We start from the raw sequence: 21,099 nt of genomic DNA on the forward strand, positions 1-21,099 counted from the left end.
GCTCATCCTGCCTATGGAAGACCTCCCACATGAGTTGAGGTAAATCCAGACTTTGTTTCTTCTGGTCTGCTCAAGTTTTGTCTTAGGAGGCCAGCAGAACAGATGGCTGACCTGTGGAGCCTGTGGGTCAACTAGTCAGGACCTCAACTAGAAGAGGACTCTCCACCTCCCATCCAGACACCTCTTTGCACCAGCATCACAAGCACCTTGTCCTGGCACAGCTGCAGAGCCCAACACCAAAATCTCCCAGCTCCACGCCATTGCCGGGAAGAATCACAGTTTCTGAAGACTTCCCTGAATAACCATACAACTGCATGTTCCAGAACAGCTTGTTCTACCTCAAGCCATGTGGTTATTTTATCTAGTGGTGGGCTTTGGGGGAGCTACTTTATCACCAGCTGCAGCAGGGCTGAACTGTTTCCTGTCATTGATTAAGGAAATAAAAGTAACGAAGCACAGACTTTCCTGAAGTCCTTGTGTGAAGCTCTTCCCCTCTGCGTGCTTTCCACTGATTGTACTTCTTTGCCAAGCCTTGTTAAGGCTTCTCCATTGTTCTTCGTGTGCTGTCAATCAATCATGGTTGCCAGTACACACTGGCAAGCTTTGCAGAGACGAATATGCAATTGAGATCCTTAATTAACGCCACGTAACATTCAGATATATTCACTGGGGAAGGGACATGTGAAAGAAATCAAGCAAGAAACCTACCAGAATGGGGGGAGGGGGGGTGCACCCCTTCCAAGGATTTTATCTGCAGAAAGATCTAATTAAGCTAGAATAATATGCAAGCTCGCTTAAAAAGAAAATGAACATCAAGAGAAGCTGAAGCTAACAACCAGCTGTCTCCTCTTTGAGAGTTAAACGCATTAGCTCCAGAGGCAGAAAAGAAAGAGAAAAATAGGCTTAGGATTTGTGTATCTTAAAAGAAGTGAAATCTACACCCACTGGTATAACACTGCAAATCTTCCACTTCACTTGCATCACAGGGCCAGGCCTATTCACTAAAGGGAAATGTCCCTCTATTTGCCAGTTAAAAACATAGGCTTTGCTGCCTGTTGTTGACAAACCTAGTCCTACCCTCCCGCTTTCTCTTCAGCCCAGCCCAGCCCAGCCCAGGCTTCCTACCTCAGCTTTGGGGCCTGGGCTATGTCTGAGGGGCAGCGCTGAGGGCAGGGTGACCAACAGGCAGGCTGGATTTGGGATCGAGGGAAGCTGATGCCATAGTGTTCATAGAGACCTCACGGGGCGGGGGGGGAAACATGGAGAAATGTATTAAACCACCATTTCAAAAGAGAAAAGACAGGCTTTAGATAGTGATTTCAGATGTGTCTAAGAGAGTTAGGTACCTAGGTGACCTTCTCAGGGAGGTGGACACCAGGTTCCTCTAGGGTGTATCTACACTAGAAGGAGTTTTCCAGCATATATATATATATATATATATATATATATTTTGCTGGAGCCATGACAAAAATATTTCAGTAATGGAGATGCCATTCATACCACTGAAGGAGTTATTTTCTCAGCTACCTAAATAGACTAAGCTGTGTAATTTTATTTTTTTTTTTGCAAGCATAATTGAAATTATGTTAGGGCCAGCACTGATATGAGTTTGATGTGTATTCTCCCGTATACTCCCAACTAGTATAACCCAGCCATACAGCAAAAATTTTCAATGCAGAATAATCCATATGCACGTTATTGACATCACCATTACCCTTTAGCAAGGGAAAAAAAAAAAAAAAACAACAGGGAAAAGTATTCACGCCAGTGTGAGAAGTCACACAGCTCTCCTGAAGAGCCAACAGCAGTAATTCTGATTTTCCCACCCTTTATTTAACTTTTCCATTCAGTGGTCCGTCCTCCGCCCTCAGGACCTTGAGGATGCCAATGGTTCCTTTATGGCTGGGAAGTTTCTACCTCTGTCTAAGCATTACCAGAAAATAAACTTATACCCATCAACTAAAAACATCGTGAAAGCACAACCCAATCTGCAAACTCTGCAGGACAATGAAGAAGCTGAGCAGCCTTCAGACCACAAACCACCACAAAGTGCCTGGACTCTCTAGCAGTGACTTGTCAGCGATGCATAAATTTATTCCCAAGGAGATACAGGGTTGTTGGAACCCAGATGAAAACCCAGATCAAAGAGCTTTCCCTCACTGCTGTACTTGTCTATTAAACAGACATGTAAAATATTACACTATTATAGATGGATTTGCACAAATGTTTGTTCTCCCCTCTTCCTTAGCTGAAGGGTGGAAGGAAAAGTGTGCATTTCTATAGTCCAGGAATCAAGACTGGTTTTGCCTAAATGTAGAGCAAATCAAAGGATCTACTTTTTCAGGAGACCAACTGTTTTTCGAAAGGGAGTGACCAAGCAAGCATATATTGCTATGATAAGACTGAGAAGACCAAAACAGGTGAAAGGTTATCATTCCTTGCCCTTCCTTGGAGACTCCACTTGAACCCTCTCAGGACTGGCTGAGATTTAACCACTCCTTTGACAACTGTCCAGCCCATTCACGTGGGCAATGCACCGAGAACTCAACAGGGAAGCAGGGAGTAAGAATTCCTAAATGCCCATGTTGGGAGAGTCAAGAGACCTTCTGTAACTGAAGACATGATCTATCAATCAGTTTCCTCTAGTGGAGGGCAGTGAGAGTGGGCTGGTCAATACCCATCAGAACATAGACAAAAATGAGATGAAAAATGTAGAGATGTGGAGGTCTTAAATATTTTGAGAACAGGAGAGATCAGCCACTAAAGCCAAGCAGTTTTTGAATACAAGGATGAGCATTCCAAGTGCTGGAAGATTTTTAAATTAAAAATTAATATAGGACAAGAAGGATAATGATGTATTATTGTATACTTTATATGCATATGTATAAGGCCTGTGTTATTCTTTAAAAAAGGGCAAATAGCATATGAAGAAAATGAGCAACTACAAAGCAAGATCTGGATTCACAACTGACACACCAATACAATTATCTCCCCTTCCCCCAGTTTTATTTGGGAGAAATGATTTAAAATTTCTTGAGTTTTTAATTGCGGTTTCTCAGGCATTTCTAATGGGTCATATTTCAGCTGCAGCATAGTGTCTCTAGCCTTCTATTTAAGTAATACTTTGTTTTGGTGAAGAGAACAAACATGGCCTGGGAACAGACTGCAACCTGCTCCAGGCAAATTCACAAATGTAATTCTAGGCTTTTATCTCCTGCCGCAGTCTGCTGCTGAAAAAATATATTATTACATATGTGATTATTAAGGTAATCATAAAATATGACATATTGTTTGACTTTGTTACAATACCCCACCCCCCCTCTGATTGGCAAAAAACATCTTTGTCTACATCACCTCTTTGTCAGCTCTCTGACTGGCAAAACATGTCTTTGTCATCAGTGGCATACCAGGATACTTTATCCTGGGTTTTACCCATATACTCAGGAATGTTTGACATGACTATAAATAATTCAGCGCTGACACATAGTTTTTCAGAAAGATTTAGTCTCAGTTATAATGCAAGATAAAGCCAAGTGCCTGGTAGGAAGGAAACAGTATGAGAGCCATGCTCTAACCATTTTCTTTACCTGAGTGACTAAACAGCGAAGATGGCACTTCTGAGACCATGTCTTTGTGAGAAAATGCACCCAGCTGAAAAGCTGGAACAGGCAGAGCCGGTGGAAAATCCCCGGCACAGCACACAGCCCCTGATGGGAGAGCCAGCAGCAAACAGTTAACACATTCCTGGCCCAAACAGATTTTCTTTCCACAAGTCCTGGCTTGTAGAGAGCAGGATGATCTGAGACAACGCGCTTACAGGACACATCTCTTACTGGAATGCGGAAAAGGGGTTAAAAAAATACAATCTGTGGTAAGAGGGGTGGGAAGTTTGCCTGCTCCCGGGATACAAGCAGCATGCGAAAAAGCCCAAAGAAGAGGGGCCCAAGGGGAAGTTTCTTACTCTTGTCCACAGCATCAGGGCCTCGAGACAAAAGGAATTCAAAAAAGAAAAGGAAATAATCCAGTCTGGCTTTGTCCTTCCAGCCTGATAACGGTGAATACCAAGTCTCAGCTCAAGGCTTAGGATTTGGTATTTCTGCTTGTTCCTAGGAGGCTTCCTTGACTTATGACCTCCAGAGCAGGAATCTCCTCCTGAGACCTTGACTGGTAGGAGACGGGGGCTAGCTGTCCTCGCCTGATGCCCTTTTCATCATTTCATGCCAGTCCTCAGAGCAGGAGGAACAGAAAAAGCTATTAAGGCTAGGACCACATATCTCTGGCCTCCTGCGTGACACGTAGACAAAATCCCTGTCAGCCACACAGAAGTGCCTCAGTGGTGAAGCGTGCTGCTGCATTTACAGCAACATCAACTTTCCTTCTGGAGTTCAAGGAGAAAATGCTGCAGAACAGGACTTCCCCCTTGGCTTTTTCCACTACCCTTAAGAGCAACTTGGGACAGCACAAGAGAGTGACCGTGAGAGTAATTTTTCTGCAAGGACACTGCTCCCCTGCAAACCAGCCTGTAGCACCCGAACGTGCCCGGGGCAGTGCCGTGCACTGACCCCGTACACACATGGCTGGAGGCTGACGTAAAGCACCTCTGTCCTTCCACTTGGCCTTGCGGAGGCACCTAACCTGCGATAGCTGTGCTGCTGCTCGGCCGGTCATCCAGGCTGACCCGCAGCTGGACCCAGCGCCGGTACATACTCTTTCCTGCTCGCTCTGATGCCTTGCTGGCTTTCCGCTGCCCATGTGCCAGCACGGGTCTCTTCATCAGTGGAAACCTGCTCCCTCGCCTACGTGGCCCTTGCTCCGCAAAGAGCCCAAGGAGGTGCAGGGTGCTGGGACCCTGCTGCTGCCGTGCCCCGGGAAGGCGCCGGAGGAGCAGCCCCGGGGCTGGAGCAGTGCTGTCTGGCACCCACTCTGGTCTGGTATGCAGACCAAACCAGTTACACCAGCACCGCTGTCCTCCCAGCCCCCATGCTGAGCTGGCCGGGACATGGGGAGGCCTCCAGGCAGAGAGGGGTGGGGATGGGACCTGTGGAGCTTCTATGGCTCCTTCTTGGGTGCTAGCCAAGAAGGAAAGCCACGTGGCGCCTCGACCCTCATGGCTTGGGGCCAACCGTTACAGCCACTTGCTAACATTGCAGGTTAAAGTTGTAGCATAAGCAGGGCTATGCTATAAGTACTGGTACACAGCATAATTAAGCCATCTAAAGAAACAAATGTGAAGCTCTCCATAGGGCCATAGCTATCCCTATGCCTCCCATTTTCCAAGATGAATACTGTTTTGTTTCCCTGTTCCTAACAGCCTTTTGACATCTTTCAGCCTTGGAGACCTTTCCAGTAAAATTTCCCACGTCTCCCAGCTAGCTCCCTTAGAGCTTCTCTAGCACGGACAAAAGCCCTGTCCCTGCCTTTCCTTCAGATACCCATCCTATAGGCTGGGATCACACATTGATCTCATTTTTCCTGACCATTTCTTTTGCTACCTCCCTGCCCCATCATCTCCTTCCATTTCCCTCTCCTACTGCTGTACTTTTTCGCCAGTTCCAGCGAAGGCAAAGCAGAGATTTCTGCTGTGGACTCTGTGGGGCTGCCACAAATGTGCTTCTGGCTGGGAACAAGGTCAAGAGAGAGAGAAGAGACATGAAGCCTGACTTAGCAGGCTGATGACTAGGCATTTTTTTCCAAGGCAAGCTTTTCTGAGGACTGACACAGTAGGTGGGTGGAAAGAAAATGGCTTTCAGAGAGAAACAACCAGTGTTTCACCAAAGGTAACAAGGAGCATGCATGACTGGGCCAGGCCAGGTGTGTGGCTCCAAGCCCTCTCGTACTCCTCACTCCACTGTGAGCCACACACTGGCTCCTCAGCCTGGAAGACATCTGGTTTATAATGAGTGGACTTTTCCTATCAGTTGTGTCTGTCACTGCTTTTCTTCCTCATCCTTGTGAAAGAAAATACGTTATCCTGCACTTGTGCTTACATGTGATTAGAGGTTGTCTTTCATGAGAGACTGCTGCTTGGGTCAGACCTCCTGGGTACATGTAGAGCAGATGTCTGATATGAAGGGAAAATGTCCAAAACACAGTAATTTCACACCACCAGGTCAAAGCCCTTCCCTTAAAGCAAAGGCCCCTAGCCTTTTCTAGGTCGTGATCCACTTGTGAATTTTCTACAAATATAAAAGCAACATATGCATTACTGAATGAACTAACTTTATGCCAGGCACACATTCCCACTTATAACTGGCATATTAAAGTCACAACCATGCTTTTCCACCCCTCCCCTCCATTTTGACCGTATTTAGGAAGAGAAAATCGTCCTCTGAGTATGGAACGCCACAAAATGCCAATATCCTTCGCTCATCCTTGCAACACATGTGGCAACACTGCTTTGACAACGCATCTGCCTCAGCCTGCAGCTCACCTGGTATCAGCTGTTGTGCAAGTGCCTCCTGGAAACCCCACAGTGTTTTGCCTGTGAAGCTGGCAGGGGCTGAAATTGGGTCAGGTTCTGAACGCGGATCGCCGTTTCGGTGGGCAGGGTGTGAGCAGCTGCCTGAGCCAGCGCAGCTCCAATGCTTGCCCTTTCCTTCGCACACACCACTAATCTGTACTGCTGCAGCATCCCAAGCTCTCTGGGCAAAGGCCCCCGGCGGCCAGGTGAGGAGCGCACACCTGGGGAGGGAGGTCTCAGTTTGAGTGAGCTTATCCTTGATGTGATTTGGGTTATAGCAGGATGGGAGCTAAAGCCCCGCTCGCCACCGGGGAGCTTCATCCAGCCGTTGCAGCCTGCATTGCTGGCGTGCTTGGGACAGCCCTGGCTGCCGGCGAGACAGACTGTGCAAACACCGCAGACAAAGCTTTCTCCAAGCCGTAACTTGTTGCAACACTTTCGGGGTTATAACCTAAATCTGTGGATGTGCATTGTGAAAACTGGGCAATGGAAGGGGTGAGAAATCAAACCCCATGTGAGTGCCTGGGTGGCTCCTGTGTGCTGTAATAGCCTCTTCACCTCCCTGTGCTACTTCTGTTGACCTTGACTTCAGCAAGAAGGCTGCCAGCTTAAATCAAGCACAGACTAGCAGTGCTTAGCTGTCAAATTCCAGTCGGTGACTGCTGGCAGGCTGAGCAAAATGAGTTTTAGGCCTCAGTGGTTCACATCTCACTTGCAATGGGCCCAAATTAGCTGTTTGGTTATGGGGCTGAGATCTGAACAGGCAACTGAAACTGCTCTAACCCAAGGGAAAGAGCAAGGATTTGGGAGGCTCTGGCATAACTGCCTGCCTTGCCACAAACCTGCCACGTAACCATGCCCACGTCACCTAGCTTTTAGCCCCCTCACCTTGCTTCCCTGACGTCAGAGTAGGCACTGTTTCAGCAGGGTACTGGGGGCTGGTACTCGGAGGCCTGTATGAAGTGTGGCCGTTATAGATGACGGGTGCCCCAGAAGGGTCCACAAGCAAGAACTGAGGAGCACGAACACCGGCCCCTTTCCCGCAGGACTCCACCTGCACTCCCATGGGTGCAAGGCCCTAGTCCACCTAGAGCAAATGCAGGACAGGGATGTTTGCTCCAGCCCTGCCTGTTTTCCATACCCTGTGGGTAAGACAAAGCTTCAGGCTCCAGGGCTGTGAACAAGTTACTCTCGTTAATGCTAAATTTGCTTTAAAAGCAGCATCATCAGGTTTTTTCTCACCTCCTCCCTCCCCACAAGAACACGAAGTGCCTTTCAGGTAACAGGCCATACCCAAGGATTCCTCAAGATGTTAACACAGGAAATCCCGGCTTAGAGAAGGCTGCTGTTGTTAGGACAACACGTATCACAAATGCTTCCATTGCTGCATGCTCTCTGCCTGGTCCCAACCACTCTCCTTATGCTTCACGGCCTCTCTCCCACTTGACAGGCTGCAAATGAGGTCAACTGCTGTGGAAATGGTTTGCGGCACTTTTTTCTGTATATAATAAAAAGCCCCAAATGAAAGCATTTCTCAAGTCAGCACTACATGAGCAAAGATGCCTAAGCTGCAGTGTTGAATTAAAGGTGGTGTTGATCAAACTGCTGCAGTTGACTGACTTTGCACGGACAAACCAGGCCAGCGAAGTCTGTGAGCCATTCATCTCTGCAAGGACCCAGATGCCCTCCTCTCACACATCTGAACGGCAGATGCGGCTAATGATAATTCATGACTTACATTTGCACGGTGCGTCCATTCCATAGCAGCTTTCTAGCTGAAAATAGCAAGGCTACACATTTGGCCCTGTACTGCTGTCTGGTGAAGGAGAAGGGTGTATATAACCTACCAGATATGCAACTAGAGGGCACGGAAGAATTGAAGGAAGGGAAAGTAAGTCATAACATCTGGGACGTGGCTAGTGTACAAGGTTAACACAATGCAAAGAAAAAATAAATCCACGTGATTAGAACCAGTACATAAAGCGTCCAGACCTCGCGACTACACATCTCACTGAAGACATGGCCGGTAGCACAGATTTTTCTAGCATTGTGGGGGCCTTTCCTGCTTCAGATATGAGGTTGCCACCTACTGACCCATCGTCCCTACTTTGGGCAATACGCTAGATCCTGACCCTCCCTCCCAAGACTCTCCACTCCCCTCCCGTTATCAGCAAGACTCCATTTAGTTTATAATATCTGATCAGATTGCAACCAGAGGTCATATAACTGTACAGACCATTAAGCACCAGTTCACTTGGGCAGAAGCAAATGGCTCCATTATACTGAAGTCCCATTACACACGCAGCTCACCTTAAGCACCAGGATATCATCTGAGCAAGGCAGTGAAGGCAATAAAAATGCAATCTGCCCAAGACATGGTTCTTGCTGGGGAGATCTGGATGTGGAAAGCATTTCCAGGTACTTCCAGATCTGTGCTGCTTAATGTACAATGGGAACACATTGCCAGCAGCTAGATTTACATGTCTGGGACTAGAATATTTGGACACGTGCTGTTAGTTTGTGGTACCCTGCCCCTACTTGCCAAATGCAGAGAACAGGCTTTTAAATGACTTCTCATCCAAATGCGTATGAAAAAGTATCCCTGCTGGAAACTTCTCACTGTAGCACAGTTCTGTTTGTGCTGGAAAAGCCAGCTATCACCACCCAATAAACCAGAAGAGTGATCTTGGAGGGATTCTTCTCAGCAAATGTCCAAAAATAGCAGATATTGCAAGAGGGGAGAAGGTCACGTAACACCCGTGCTACAACGCTCTTCTGAGTCCTGTTCGTTACCTATGACAAGCCGGCCACTCCTTTTTTGCTGCTTGCGAGGCAGTTTCTAATTCACGTAGTCTTTCTTCAGCCACTGTTTTGCTGAGTATCTCACGCATTTTTTGAGGCCCAGTTTTCCTTCACAGAGCTGGGGTAGCCACACTGGGCTAAAATCTGTGCATTTCCGAGTTTTCTCTCTCATTTCAGTCACAGTCTCTGCCTCTGACTCAGACTGGTGTTTCTGATAGGATCCCAGAGAGGGAGGAAATAAGAATAAATAGCATCATGCCCTCCTCACGTGGGTTGCGGTGCAGAGCTGAAAGAGAAGATGAGGAAGAGCCTGGGCTGGCGAGGGAGGGGTTTCAGCTGAAACTAACCCACATTTTGAGGATTCCTCCACTCTAATGGGGCACTGAAACAGGGGTATTACCAGCCTCTCCTCCTCTCATACCGGGACCCAAACTGGCTATTACTAGTTCCTAACTATTGGAAGCGTGAGCTGTCTGTCTTAACCTCCCAGAGCTGGCGACAAAGCTGCCCTACGAGGGAATTAATGCCATCGGGCCCAACGAGGGCAGGTTAGCATGGTAAAGGTCATGGACACGGGGCACCCAGCCCTGACCGAGGGTGATGCCGTGTTTGCTTCTCTCCAGAGAGCGGCATTAAGGAGAAGTCAAGCACAGGCCACTTCGAAAGAGTAACGCTTTGAAACAGTGGCGGAAAGCTAAATAGCTTTACTGGCAAGGAGGGATAGAGAGATTAAGGATTTTGACGATAAACAACTGATCCTCTGACCTGATTCAAAACCTGGTCTGGTGACAACGGGTGGTGACTCAGCCTCGGAGGACTGATTAGTACGCTGCATGCCAGGATATGCTGGCCTCAATCTGGTTCTTTAGAGATACCTGTATGATGAAAAGCTCCTTTTATCTGGCACATATTGAGAGTTTTAGGTGGCCACTAGGCTGAAACTGAGTCAGCCACTTACTGTTACAGTCAGTACCTTTCAGCCAGAAAGGCCTGATGGTATCCCAACCGTGGATTCCTTGGTATCCCAACAGAGGCAAGCTGGGATGACAAGCCACACACATAGAGTTTTGTGAAGCTCCCCTTAGAAAGGCCCCATGTGCATGTGGATGTCCTCAAAATGTTATCAAATGCTTTCCTTAGGTGCCTACGACTTCGTTCCTTCGCTCCTCAGGGTGCTGCAGCTTTTAATAAAATACTTTCCTGCCTCACTGGTTTCAGATCTCATTCTTTGCCTCCACCAAACAAGGTACAGCTACAGGGGCAATGTTCTAACTAGTAAAGCTCAGTGTTGCATTTGCAGCTTATTTTCTCAGATAGTAATAATAAGCCACACCAGTAAAAGGCCTCCTGTTGCTGCTTTTGCCTCTGTCACTGCATTTACATTAAAGCTTGTGCTGATTGCAGTTGACTGGTGGGAGGAGAGTGAGAGAAGAGGTATTTTCTGCATTCCTAATAGCTCTATAATTTCCTAGTACAAGATAAGGCTAGGTCATGTCATTGATCTCTGTAACGCAGGACATCCCAGGGCAGATGGGAGGTAGATAGAGGGAGGCTGCCCATTCTGGGCGAGGGACAGAGCCTCGCAGAAGAAAGCAGAGCAAAAGCTCACACAGGACTCAATCCACACCAGGAGATCACTTTCCTCATTTCAGCAGAGCTACTATGGTGGAGATGAGCTCTCGTATGAGGAAGGAACAGCTGTTTTTAATTGTGTATGTTCATTAATATCTCTTTGATTGAAAGGACAAAATAAACTGTTGGAAGGAAAGAAAGTCCCAGCTACTTCCTCTAAGAATTCAGAGTCCATCAGGTAACCATCCTGAGTCCACCAAGAAAGACCTCCAAGAAACAGACTCAGTGTTTGTAGATAGAAAATAATTTTCAAAAACCTAAACATTTTCAAACTTTCCCTATATGCCCTAATGCAACAAAACAAGAGGAAATTTCTCCTTGTTTCCAGATGACAATTCTTTGTCTCAAAATGGGAATGAAACAGGGAGAGGAAAATGAAATACAGTACATTGGGAAACACTGAATGTAATATTTACCTGTCTTGTTATGTCTTTTTTCTTTCGATACTCTCTGCCATTTAAGCCTCTTTCTGCTGGTTAGCTTTCTGCCTGAGTTTATGCACAGCAGATCCTGACTCTTGACTTGGGAGCCACAACTGTGGTATATTCTAGTTTTGCCAAGGCCCGCCTGCGGAGAAAGAAAAGGAACAGCACGTCATTTTACACCTTCACCTCATTCTTCTTGGGCTTTTGCTATCTCAGCTTGTTGCACCTCACAGTTTGAACAACGCTGCTTGGCAGCCCAGTGCAGCCATGGGTCAGGCACGTGCTCTCAAAGGGATTTTCCCTCTGCTCTTACATGGGCATCTGGGTGTCTCCTGGTTTACATAACTGATGAGAAACATCTGGGGTTTAAAATTCCTAATACCTCAATTTGTTATAGAAGTAAAACACACGCTTGTTGGATACGGATGCTGTTTGCAGCTTACACCACTTGTTGAGTCAGAGGGAGGAGGAAGAGAGGAGAGGCTGGGTTAACCTGTGCAGTTCTCTGTCCCAATTCTTTTGATAATGGTCCCGAGCAGCTGACTGCACCCTTCCTGAAGTACACGGAAAACACCAGGAGACTGCTTTCTGCCAGCCCAGCGGAGGCTCTCTGTGTGCAGAGGAGGGCACGTTTCAGAGAAGTATTTTTAGTGCCGGGGAGCTGACAGACCTGAAGAGGGAAGGCACCTCTCCAGAAGCTGAGCTGGATGAGTGCGGGGCATCCATCCACTGCATCCCTCTGCCAAAGCGCTCCCAACCTGGAAGGGAGCTGCTTCTTGCAGAGGTGAGTAAGCTGCTTGCCTGCCTTCCTAGGCTCCCCCTTCCCCAGTGCCTCTCCACACGGCCGCAAAGCTCCCTGCCAGCTTTTGGGCCATGCGTACCCGTCCAGCAGGAACCCAACCCAGCCCAGCGAAGCAGGAGGTGTCCCCACGCCCCTGCAGCCGTGGGCGGCCACCCTCGCTGCCCCCGGCCAGCCCGTGCAAGGCTCCCACCAGAAACCCAGCTCTGGGTCACTGACTATCATCCACCCCTTCCAGGAAGACAGTTAATTTTTTTTAATATGGTTTCTATTGTTCAGGAGATTAAGGACGTAGTTGAGGCTTGTGGCATTTTTCCTCTGGGATCTAATTAGGGAGGAGGAAAAATGAATCTGTATATTTATTAACCCTTCCAAATCCAAAATAAGACATAAGAAAGGCCCCAGCAGAGCAGGGCAAAGGCTTATCTAGCTATTGCCCTGGCTCTGACAGTGGCTGCTACCGTGTGTCCAGGGAGCTGGTAAGACATGGGAAAATACACACTGATAATTGTTGAAGGCACCACGTCAGCCTCCAGCACTACCCTGTGCCAGTGGCAGTGTGCCAGTAACTGGATGATAAATATTACAAAAAAATCTGCATACTTTTATACGGGGAAGTTTTGCAATATTTTCCTTAAAGCTGCAGTTCCCAGTATCAAGGGGTTGCACAAGTGCTTTGATCAAAGGGTAACGGGATTCAAGCTGTCATGACTGCGTAGAAAAGCCTGAAAACATAAGTCCTCTGTACACCAACGGCACCCATATCCAGAGGGCATAAAAAAGGCGCTTTTTTCTATTCATTGATTTAATAATCCTTTGATTTCTAAATTTTGAAGGCTGCTTCCTTGATGACTAAACACCTGAGATTAGTAGCAGCGCACACAAATATTTTTTCTTTGTGCAAAGACAAGCATTTTTCTTGACATTCAAGGCACCTTGGCTCTTCTTTTCAGAGACAGCAAGCACGCGGCACTCCCACAATCTCCTCTAAGCCCTCTGCCTACCTCAGCAAGAGTCTGAAAGCACTCATTTTCAAAAGCAGGTCCAGTAAAAAAATAAATAAAAAATAGCTTTGAGGCCACCTACAGATGTCTGTAAACCCAGCTAGAAGAAATATTGCTGACATGCTGTGCAGTAGATTTCTCTTTCATGGCCACCAGTACACCTTAGCTAGCCAACTCACTATTTACTAAACAAGGTTAGACATAAAATGCAAAATCTGTGCAGGGAAGACTGCAATAAACCACATTTCTCATGCACCTTGAACCATCTTATCTGCATTCTTCCCCAACTCCAGTAAGGGCTACTAACACTGTAAAACTTTTAATTAACGCAAATGAACGTTTAGAAAGAACCAGCTGGCTACAGAAAATTTTCCTTTGTGCCCCTATAGTGTTTGATCTCATTCGACTAGCTGGTTTAGGGTACTTTATCCCATGAGAATGCAAGAGGAGCTTCTGATCTCAGGACATAGGCTATGCTTTTAAGATCACAGACTATGAAACCACGAGGCATAGACTGAGATATTTTACAGGACATTAGTACTACTAATTACTTTTCTTCTCCTATAGCCTTAGACTTACCTGAGATTTTTTTTTAAAGAGAGGGAGTAAATCACAACAATACATTTAGGAGTGCTCTACAGTAACCTTTGATAGAGAACACGTGCTAACGTACCAGCGAGATTCACTGATATTCAGTTGAGAGTAGCTACATAAATTATTTCCCATTTTGCCATTTCTGAACGATGCAGTTACTCCCCTGCCCGCCCTTAGATACCAAGATATACCAGTTTTTAGACACCTGAACATATAATCACACATTTTTCTCAGGGTAGGTTTTTGTTTATTTTAAAATGCATCTAGTTGGACTACTGCTTGAAATGTCGTAGTTCTTTCAGTAGATTTCTTGCTGGGTGCCCTTCTCTGTGACTAGGCTACTGGAAACCAAGTCATCCCTGGAACTCAGAAATACTAGGGAACATGAGCGGGACAAAGAATTTTCCAATCTTAAAATCGTTACATTCACGATTCATTAATGCCTGAGGTTTATGGTGGCCTGTATTTAAATCTTAAATGTGACCTCTTCGAAAACATGACCAAAGTGAATGAGATCCCCCCCAAAAGATGTGACATAAAATTTGAATGTTACTTAGCTTAATTAATCTGAATACCAAGCTTTTTCCTTTCTAATTACATTGTCCAACTCTGGTTTGGCAAACTGCTGTTTAGGTAAACCGACTCATGTGCATATGTGTGCAGGGTCAAGAATTATAAAAAGAATTAAAATTCTTCTTTCATTAAATTCGAGAAATGAGTTTTCATTATTTTATTCTAGGAAATCTTGTAAAACAACAATCTTGCACTGAAGAAAAGGAAAGAACATGTCTTCAAATAAATGCAGTTTTAATGAGAAGTTATTTTTGAGCATAAATACTCAAAAAGTCTACAAGTATTGTTTGTGCAAATGTGATACATGGGCAAATGAAAGAACACCTATTTGTCATTATATCACACAACCTTAATTTAAACAACAGTATCCTCAGTTAATAACATAGGAAGAGATTGGAAAGGAAGAGGTTAAACTTTTAATTGCTTCTTTACCATTTCAATTCCAGGCAGCATTTATGTATCTGCTCAACACTGGGATGCCTTAGGAATAATAGTGGGTGTACTGACTGTAAATAAGCTGCAAGTGACAGGCCTATGAACAAGCCACGATCTGATGTAATAAATCACAAGTCAGACGCTCTTGCGGTTTGTGACATCACGGGCACTGGAAGTGCTATTTATAAGCTCTACCGTCCACTCTCCCGGAGTATTGCCAGTTCAGAAATGCCTGCGAATTAAAATGTCTAGGATTCTTTTCTTATGGTCTTCCTTAGATAGGGTGACCTATTTGCAGGAAATTTAAGCCAAAACAAAGACAGGATTGCGTGGGGCCACAGGTCAGGTGGGGCCAGGCACTGCATTCGAGGGAACCTAGCAGGGCTGAGTACACAGGAGTTGTGCTGCTGAGCTGACTATCGCTGTTGCTCTTTCTTTTCTTTCAGCTTCACTAAGGTGACCTGAAACACCAACAAAGAAATATTTGAAGAGTGCGATGAGGAAAACATTGAGGGTGAGTGAGGATAAGATGACGGGAAAGCGACGGAAAATGATCTGAAGGGACGCAAGGCTGGAAGAGTCACTCCTGCTACTGCCCTGCTATCAGGCGGTGCAGTTTGTAAACGTTACCCCTCAGGCTACTGCTTGTGGTGGCTTTTCAGGTGGAAGATGGTAACAGCCAAATTCTCCATCTGATATAGTACAGAGCTAAATGGTTTTGCCTAAATCTGCTTTGGTCATAGCACCTTACGCTGCTCGAACACAACTGCAAAAGCAGGTGAAGCACCACCCTAATTCAGAAATATGCTGAGCCTTCATTCCTACGTGTTGGAGACTGCTTTATGAGTAGCAAAGCATCGGCTGCTTCTACTGACAGGCTTATTCAGATCAGGATCGACTTATTTTCGGGATCAGTCCCTTCCACAGAGGTTGGGGCAGCAGCGGAGCAGCATGGGCGGCTGCTGGCAAAAGGGCACTTCTGAGGCGGCCGAGGAACTTCTCCAGGAATATTGCCCTGCGTGTGCAAGGCTTTAGAGACGAAGACACCACAAACATTTCTAATCTGACCAAAGAAAGTCACTACAAAATCCTCAGGCATAATCACCGATTGATAAAACAGACAACAGGAAGAGAGAGTAACAGCAAGCCTGGGAGGCTTATAACTATTTAATTCAATCAGAAAAAGGTAACAACTGTTTAGTTAAAAGCAGCGTCCCTGTATAATTACTGCAATTATGCTGAAAGATATTATTTTGTTTACAGCAAATTGGCTGCAACTTTCCTCAGTGCTCAACAGATTTATGCTGCTAAGCAAGCCGGCGAGCCAAACACGTCACCAGCTGCTCCTCCCCATCTGCTGTGCCAGCCCTTTCCAAGGCCTCAGCTCCCCTGGAGGGACTCCCACAAGGGCCAGCACATTGCTGTGGCTAGGAAATGGTTAAACAGTCCCGTTTTTAAATGCTTCAGGGAAAGTAGGAGGCCTTCCTGGTACTACGTTGCATGAAGGTTTACTGCAGTGTTTCTTAGCAGTACTGCTATAACCAGGGCAATCTACTGTTATCAGCAAGGTAATCTTTGGATACCTACCGATACAGCTGCGGGAAAATGGACATCCCCAGGCACAAACGTTTTCTGCATATCTGACTGGACTGGAAGACCAACCTATGCATAGTTTGTTTGTGGCTGATTTTGACAAGACCAGAGCTTGCCAGCAGACACTATTGCTGTTAAGCTCTTCAGAAGAGGAAGCCCACTTCTCTGGTACAAAGGCATCGGTATTGCCAGCTGAAATTACAGGCAAAAGGACTAACAAAAGGACTAAAGAGCTAAAAACCAGAATACCTGAGTAAATCCTGTATGAAATATGAATGATACAATTTCCTTCTGCTTTCAGGATCAAGTAACTAATTGTAATTAGTTGAATTGTTAAGATAAAACCCATCTCCTAAAGGAACTTGCAAAGGATTTCTTAAAATAGCCCTGTGAAATTTCCAGGTCTCTTTCATGTTCTACCAAACAAAACTATAAAGCAGCCAAATAGTCAGGAGCTGAAAGTGTGTCCTCCCTTTCCCTGCTTCAGGAAGGTGGAGATGGAGCTCTCTTGATCTGACAGAGGGCTGCAGTTTTACCCTTGAAATGACCCCTGTATTTCACTGGAAATAACGCTGGTATACAGCAGGAAGGAAGCAGGAGTGACTTGTGGCTGCTGCGATAAAGGATCTCTTAATGTGCACTGCTGCCGTGGGGAAGCTTTATCAAGGAGGTCTGCCCTGCTCTTGGGCTTGAACTCAGCCCATCCTGGTTTCTGGCAAATGTTTCCAGTCGAGATTGAAGTCTTGAAGCTAAAAATTCCCGGTACCCAGGGGTTCTTAGTTTGGATTTGGCATTTCCTAAACCCCTTCATCCCAGTAGAACAGACTCTGCTATCTCAAGGGCTCAAAAGGGAAAGCAGATGCCTGGGACCTGCAGGGCTGGCAGGTCAGGAGCCTGGTTAACAGGCTCCAATCGAGCACCGATGACTGGAGATAGCGACCAGAAGCGGTTCCCAGCTGGCAGGGGTTCAGCTTCCTGTGTGACACGAGTCAGTGGCGCTGCGCCAGGGACCAGCGAACAAAGTACCCTCAGTACGGCAAACAGAGACGCCAGGGACTGGGTGGCTTAGCAAAAGCTGGGCTCTCCTCTGGGTTTTTAGATACAGCCTCTTACGGCTGGGGCAGCAGTGCTGTTCAGGGTTTTTGGTTATTGGGAGCATGAGCAGAGGACTGCGTGGGTATAAGGCTAGTTGGAAATTTTCCTTAGGGCCAAGGTGGGCATATGGAGAAGCAAAACTATACTGCTGGCTTGCGGATACTGCTATCCCATCCTCCACACAACTCCTGCAGAGATTTATAATCCTGAACAGCAAGTGTCATCCCGCTAGAGGCGTCTGCCCCTGCCCTGAGCAGGGAATCCCCTACCAGGTTTGCGTTCCGGCCCTGGAACGGAGCGCAGTCCCACAGAAAGCAGCGGAGCCACCTCGCTGGTCCAGCCTTTTGTGCCCTCCTCTCTGTTAAGCATGGACACAGAGTTCCAGGTCTGAACATGAGACTGGAGACACCTTCAACTGTAAGCAGCTTTCTCACTGTTCTGAGGTCTAAAATGCCACACCCAGAAATTTCTGAGACAGGAAGAGTTAGCATTTCAAATAAGCAACCTGATATTCAAAGCAGTTGTCTCTGACAGATTCCAAGCCTTTAAAACAAGGTTGTGCAGGGACACAAGTGAAGAGAAAACACTTGGATTAATGAAAGAAGTGAGTAACAATAGATTTAATTAATCAATAACCACACCGACACCCTTCGGAACCGCTGCCAGCCAGCTGGAAAGCTTCTCTCTTGCGTAACAAAGTCAAACGCTAAGTGGTTTATTGCTCAATGGAGATTTTTTTTTTTAAAGCCCTAGGTTTGCATTTCATCTGGAATTACTGACCTTTCAAAAACATTGACCCTTTTGTGTGCACTCATGGTTTGTTTTTTTTTTTATTCTGGTGAAAGAACGAGAGAAAATGTCAAATGACATTGAACTGATAAATGAGGTGTAGGTGTCTCAGAAATACCTATGGATGATTTCTCCAGAACGAACAATGTGTCCCAGAACACATTTTCAAACGCGGACCCCGAATTGCTAGCTCCCAAGGACATACCTGCTGCATGTGCCCATGAACACATGCTGGGAAACGTCCAAAGAACTCTTCTTTTTCTCGTTATAAGAGGCTCTTCCAAGGACTATGCAGGCAGAGAGCTAGAGACAGAAAAACTGTCAGCCTGAAGAGATAAGACCTGAAGAGACAAGATGGCTATAAAAAAGGAGAGGGAACAGTACTGAAGAGACCAGTCAAGGTAACACTGAGCAGCACCTATAACCTAGTACAGAAGTGGCTTATCTTAAACCAGAAAAAGGCACTCCTTACCTGGAATAACTACAACTGCAGGTAGAGCCAGATGTGCCAAGGAAAGGCACCACCAAAATGAAACATGGAAAACACTATTTTTAGCCTAGTGGGAAAATCAGCTCTTTTAAGACTGCCCTTCCTGTGGCACGTGGTTTTAATACAGCCCCCCAAAACCAAACAAATCAAATACATATGGAAGGGTAGGCTCCCTTCCTCATGTGACCTAGCCTACTGTCCTCAGTGGGATACTCCAATTCATCCCCACATAAGCAGATGAATCAGATATACAGAAATGGATTCACTTGAAGTGCGGTTTCCTCGTTCCTCTTCCTGGGAGCCCTCCTCATCTCATGTAGGTAAAGAAAAGGTGGACGCTGATTCCTGATCCTTCACTGGTGACCTGGTGTTTGGGAACCCAGGCACTGGAATTTCAGCCCCTTTTCCCCAGATCCCAGTAAGTTCAATAGGAGTAGTTCTCACCAGCCTTGGGCTTGCTTTGGTTCACCAATAGAATGAAAAGATACATCATACCTCCTTATGAGTATTTTTGAAATCATATGTTTCTTCCAGAAGCTGTTTTCCATATGTCAGTATCCTAAGAAACAAAGCACCTTACCCTACAGTAAAAATTTGCTGCCCTTAAGTCATCTGCGTAGGCTTTTAAAATCCAAACCTCCCCCCCTCATACTTCTCCATACACACTCATTCTCCCAACTTGTGGTAAGTGTTCTGAATCAGATAGATAATCAACAAAAAAAAAAATCCCACTGGAAACAAGAACATATTTATAAAAGTTTCAGAGCTATGATCACTGATTAGATTCTAATAACTACATCTAATAAAAAAAAATCCAAGAGCCAAGCACTAAATTCCACAGTGACATCAACACTCTAAGTTATGCAATGTAAGGATGATTATTTTACACACTGAGAGACTATGGAAGGAGCAGAGAACAGCAAGGAGAGCAAATAGCAGAGAATTGCAAGTGTATGTGAAAGAACAGTGGGTTTCCTTCTTATTTTGCAGTTTGTAACAACCTTGTATTAGTTCTTTTCTTTTTTTTTTTTGCCTTCTCCTGCCAACATACAATAAGCACTACTGAGTAACCATCTGCATGTGGCCCCATAGCTCTGCACCAAGTTAAGTCTTTTTGGATCGATTACCTGCAAAGAGCCGACCGCCAGCAAGGCCGGCTAACCAGCTTTCAGATCCAGGCTATGCAGCTTGCATGGGAGAGGCAGGAAACAGAAAGTGTCCATTTCTCTAAGCCAGGAGCTCTGGACTTGATGTTGTTCTGCGTTTTCATTAATCTTTTTCAGTGGTTCAAGCCCTGCTACCCTGAAGCAAGAAAGGGATGAAAAATAGTCCTAGATGCATTTCTGGTGCTGCAGCATATTACAGTAAACTACCGTTCACCCAAGAAACTTGAGAGCAAGCAGAGGCCACATGATTCAAATAGTCTTTTGCATTATTCATTTCTGGGCCACGCTGACTAAAGCTCTGATAGGCAGAGAAGTGATGACAAACATCTAGACCCTAGGATGGATCTGAACTCTGAAACAGGTTGGTCTGTGGATTCCCCATCAGGTTTTGGGCTTCTCTGCACCGTGCAGCAGAGCATGGGACAGAGATGCTTGTGGCAGGGCCGAGCTGAGCCAAGGCTCCTTTGCAGATCCCTGCAGCGTGCTGCTACGCTGATGTACCCAGTTTAAATGCAGATGCAGTACAGCTACTTTTATGCACTGCTGGGCCACAACATACTGCTTTCAGATCTGAGTTGGCTAGGGAAGGAGGGGACGGAAAAAACAGGAGAGAGACCAGGTAGCAGGGAGCAACAGTAACAGTAAATGTCATCTAAAGATAAATAGCAACATAGCTTACCCTTACAATAGTTATACCTGTGCTAAGAACATCCGATGAAGGCCCTTATGAAGTACTTTCCTCATGATGCCTTTACAGCTAAGAAGTCACATCAACCTGCTGTATCTCAGGGGACTCCTAGAAAAATATCATCTGTCTAATCACATAAAAACACAGGATGCAGGGAGCCTGGAATTAAAGTTGTAATCCTTAGCAAGCTAGCAGCCTTAGCACACTGCCTTCGTTTTAAGTCTCCCAGCTTGAGAAGGTTTCCAGACTGAGTCCCTCACTCGGCAAGTTTGTTCACGTGGAACAGCTGTGAGATCAACCATAGTCTATCGTGAGCTGGATCAAGACTTATCAATTCACACCAACCTGGCTAAACAGTTCATCCTTCCAAGCCATTAACAACGGGAGCATGACAGAGCCTGCTGCTTTCACCACTGTGGACTTTAGATAGGACTTTTAGATACTCCAAGCTTAATCTTCTTGGAGGAGATATGTTAATTAGGTTCTGTTAACACAAAGGTAAATAATTTTTACAGAACCTGAGCAACTTCTTTCTGTCATAAACCAGTGATAAG

At 45.9% G+C, this 21,099-nt stretch overlaps 1 protein-coding gene across 10 annotated transcripts in view; it reads right to left on the reverse strand.

Annotated features, from left to right (window-relative positions):
• Window positions 1-20,222, reverse strand: part of LOC148055628 (uncharacterized) — a 35,357-nt gene extending 15,135 nt beyond the window's left edge. For 3 of the 10 annotated variants that reach the window (XM_087758404.1, XM_087758403.1, XM_087758402.1), the window contains exons 1-3: window positions 19,819-20,216; window positions 18,407-18,504; window positions 11,311-11,461 (exon numbers count right to left, since the gene is read on the reverse strand). In XM_087758404.1, the coding sequence (XP_087614530.1) occupies window positions 11,311-11,461; window positions 18,407-18,415 (160 nt within the window). In that variant the 5' untranslated portion in view covers window positions 18,416-18,504; window positions 19,819-20,216. Of the gene's footprint in view, window positions 1-3,587; window positions 3,654-11,310; window positions 11,462-18,406; window positions 18,505-19,818 lie in introns of those variants that run through there. The other 7 variants (XM_087758397.1, XM_087758396.1, XM_087758400.1 and 4 more) reach the window with 6 other exon arrangements.
• Window positions 20,223-21,099: the final 877 nt, after the last annotated feature.

Source organism: Nipponia nippon, unplaced genomic scaffold (assembly GCF_047370975.1).
Source record: "Nipponia nippon isolate SJK-2023a ecotype South Korea unplaced genomic scaffold, ASM4737097v1 scaffold_2, whole genome shotgun sequence".
In the NCBI taxonomy this organism is placed as follows: domain Eukaryota; kingdom Metazoa; phylum Chordata; class Aves; order Pelecaniformes; family Threskiornithidae; genus Nipponia; species Nipponia nippon.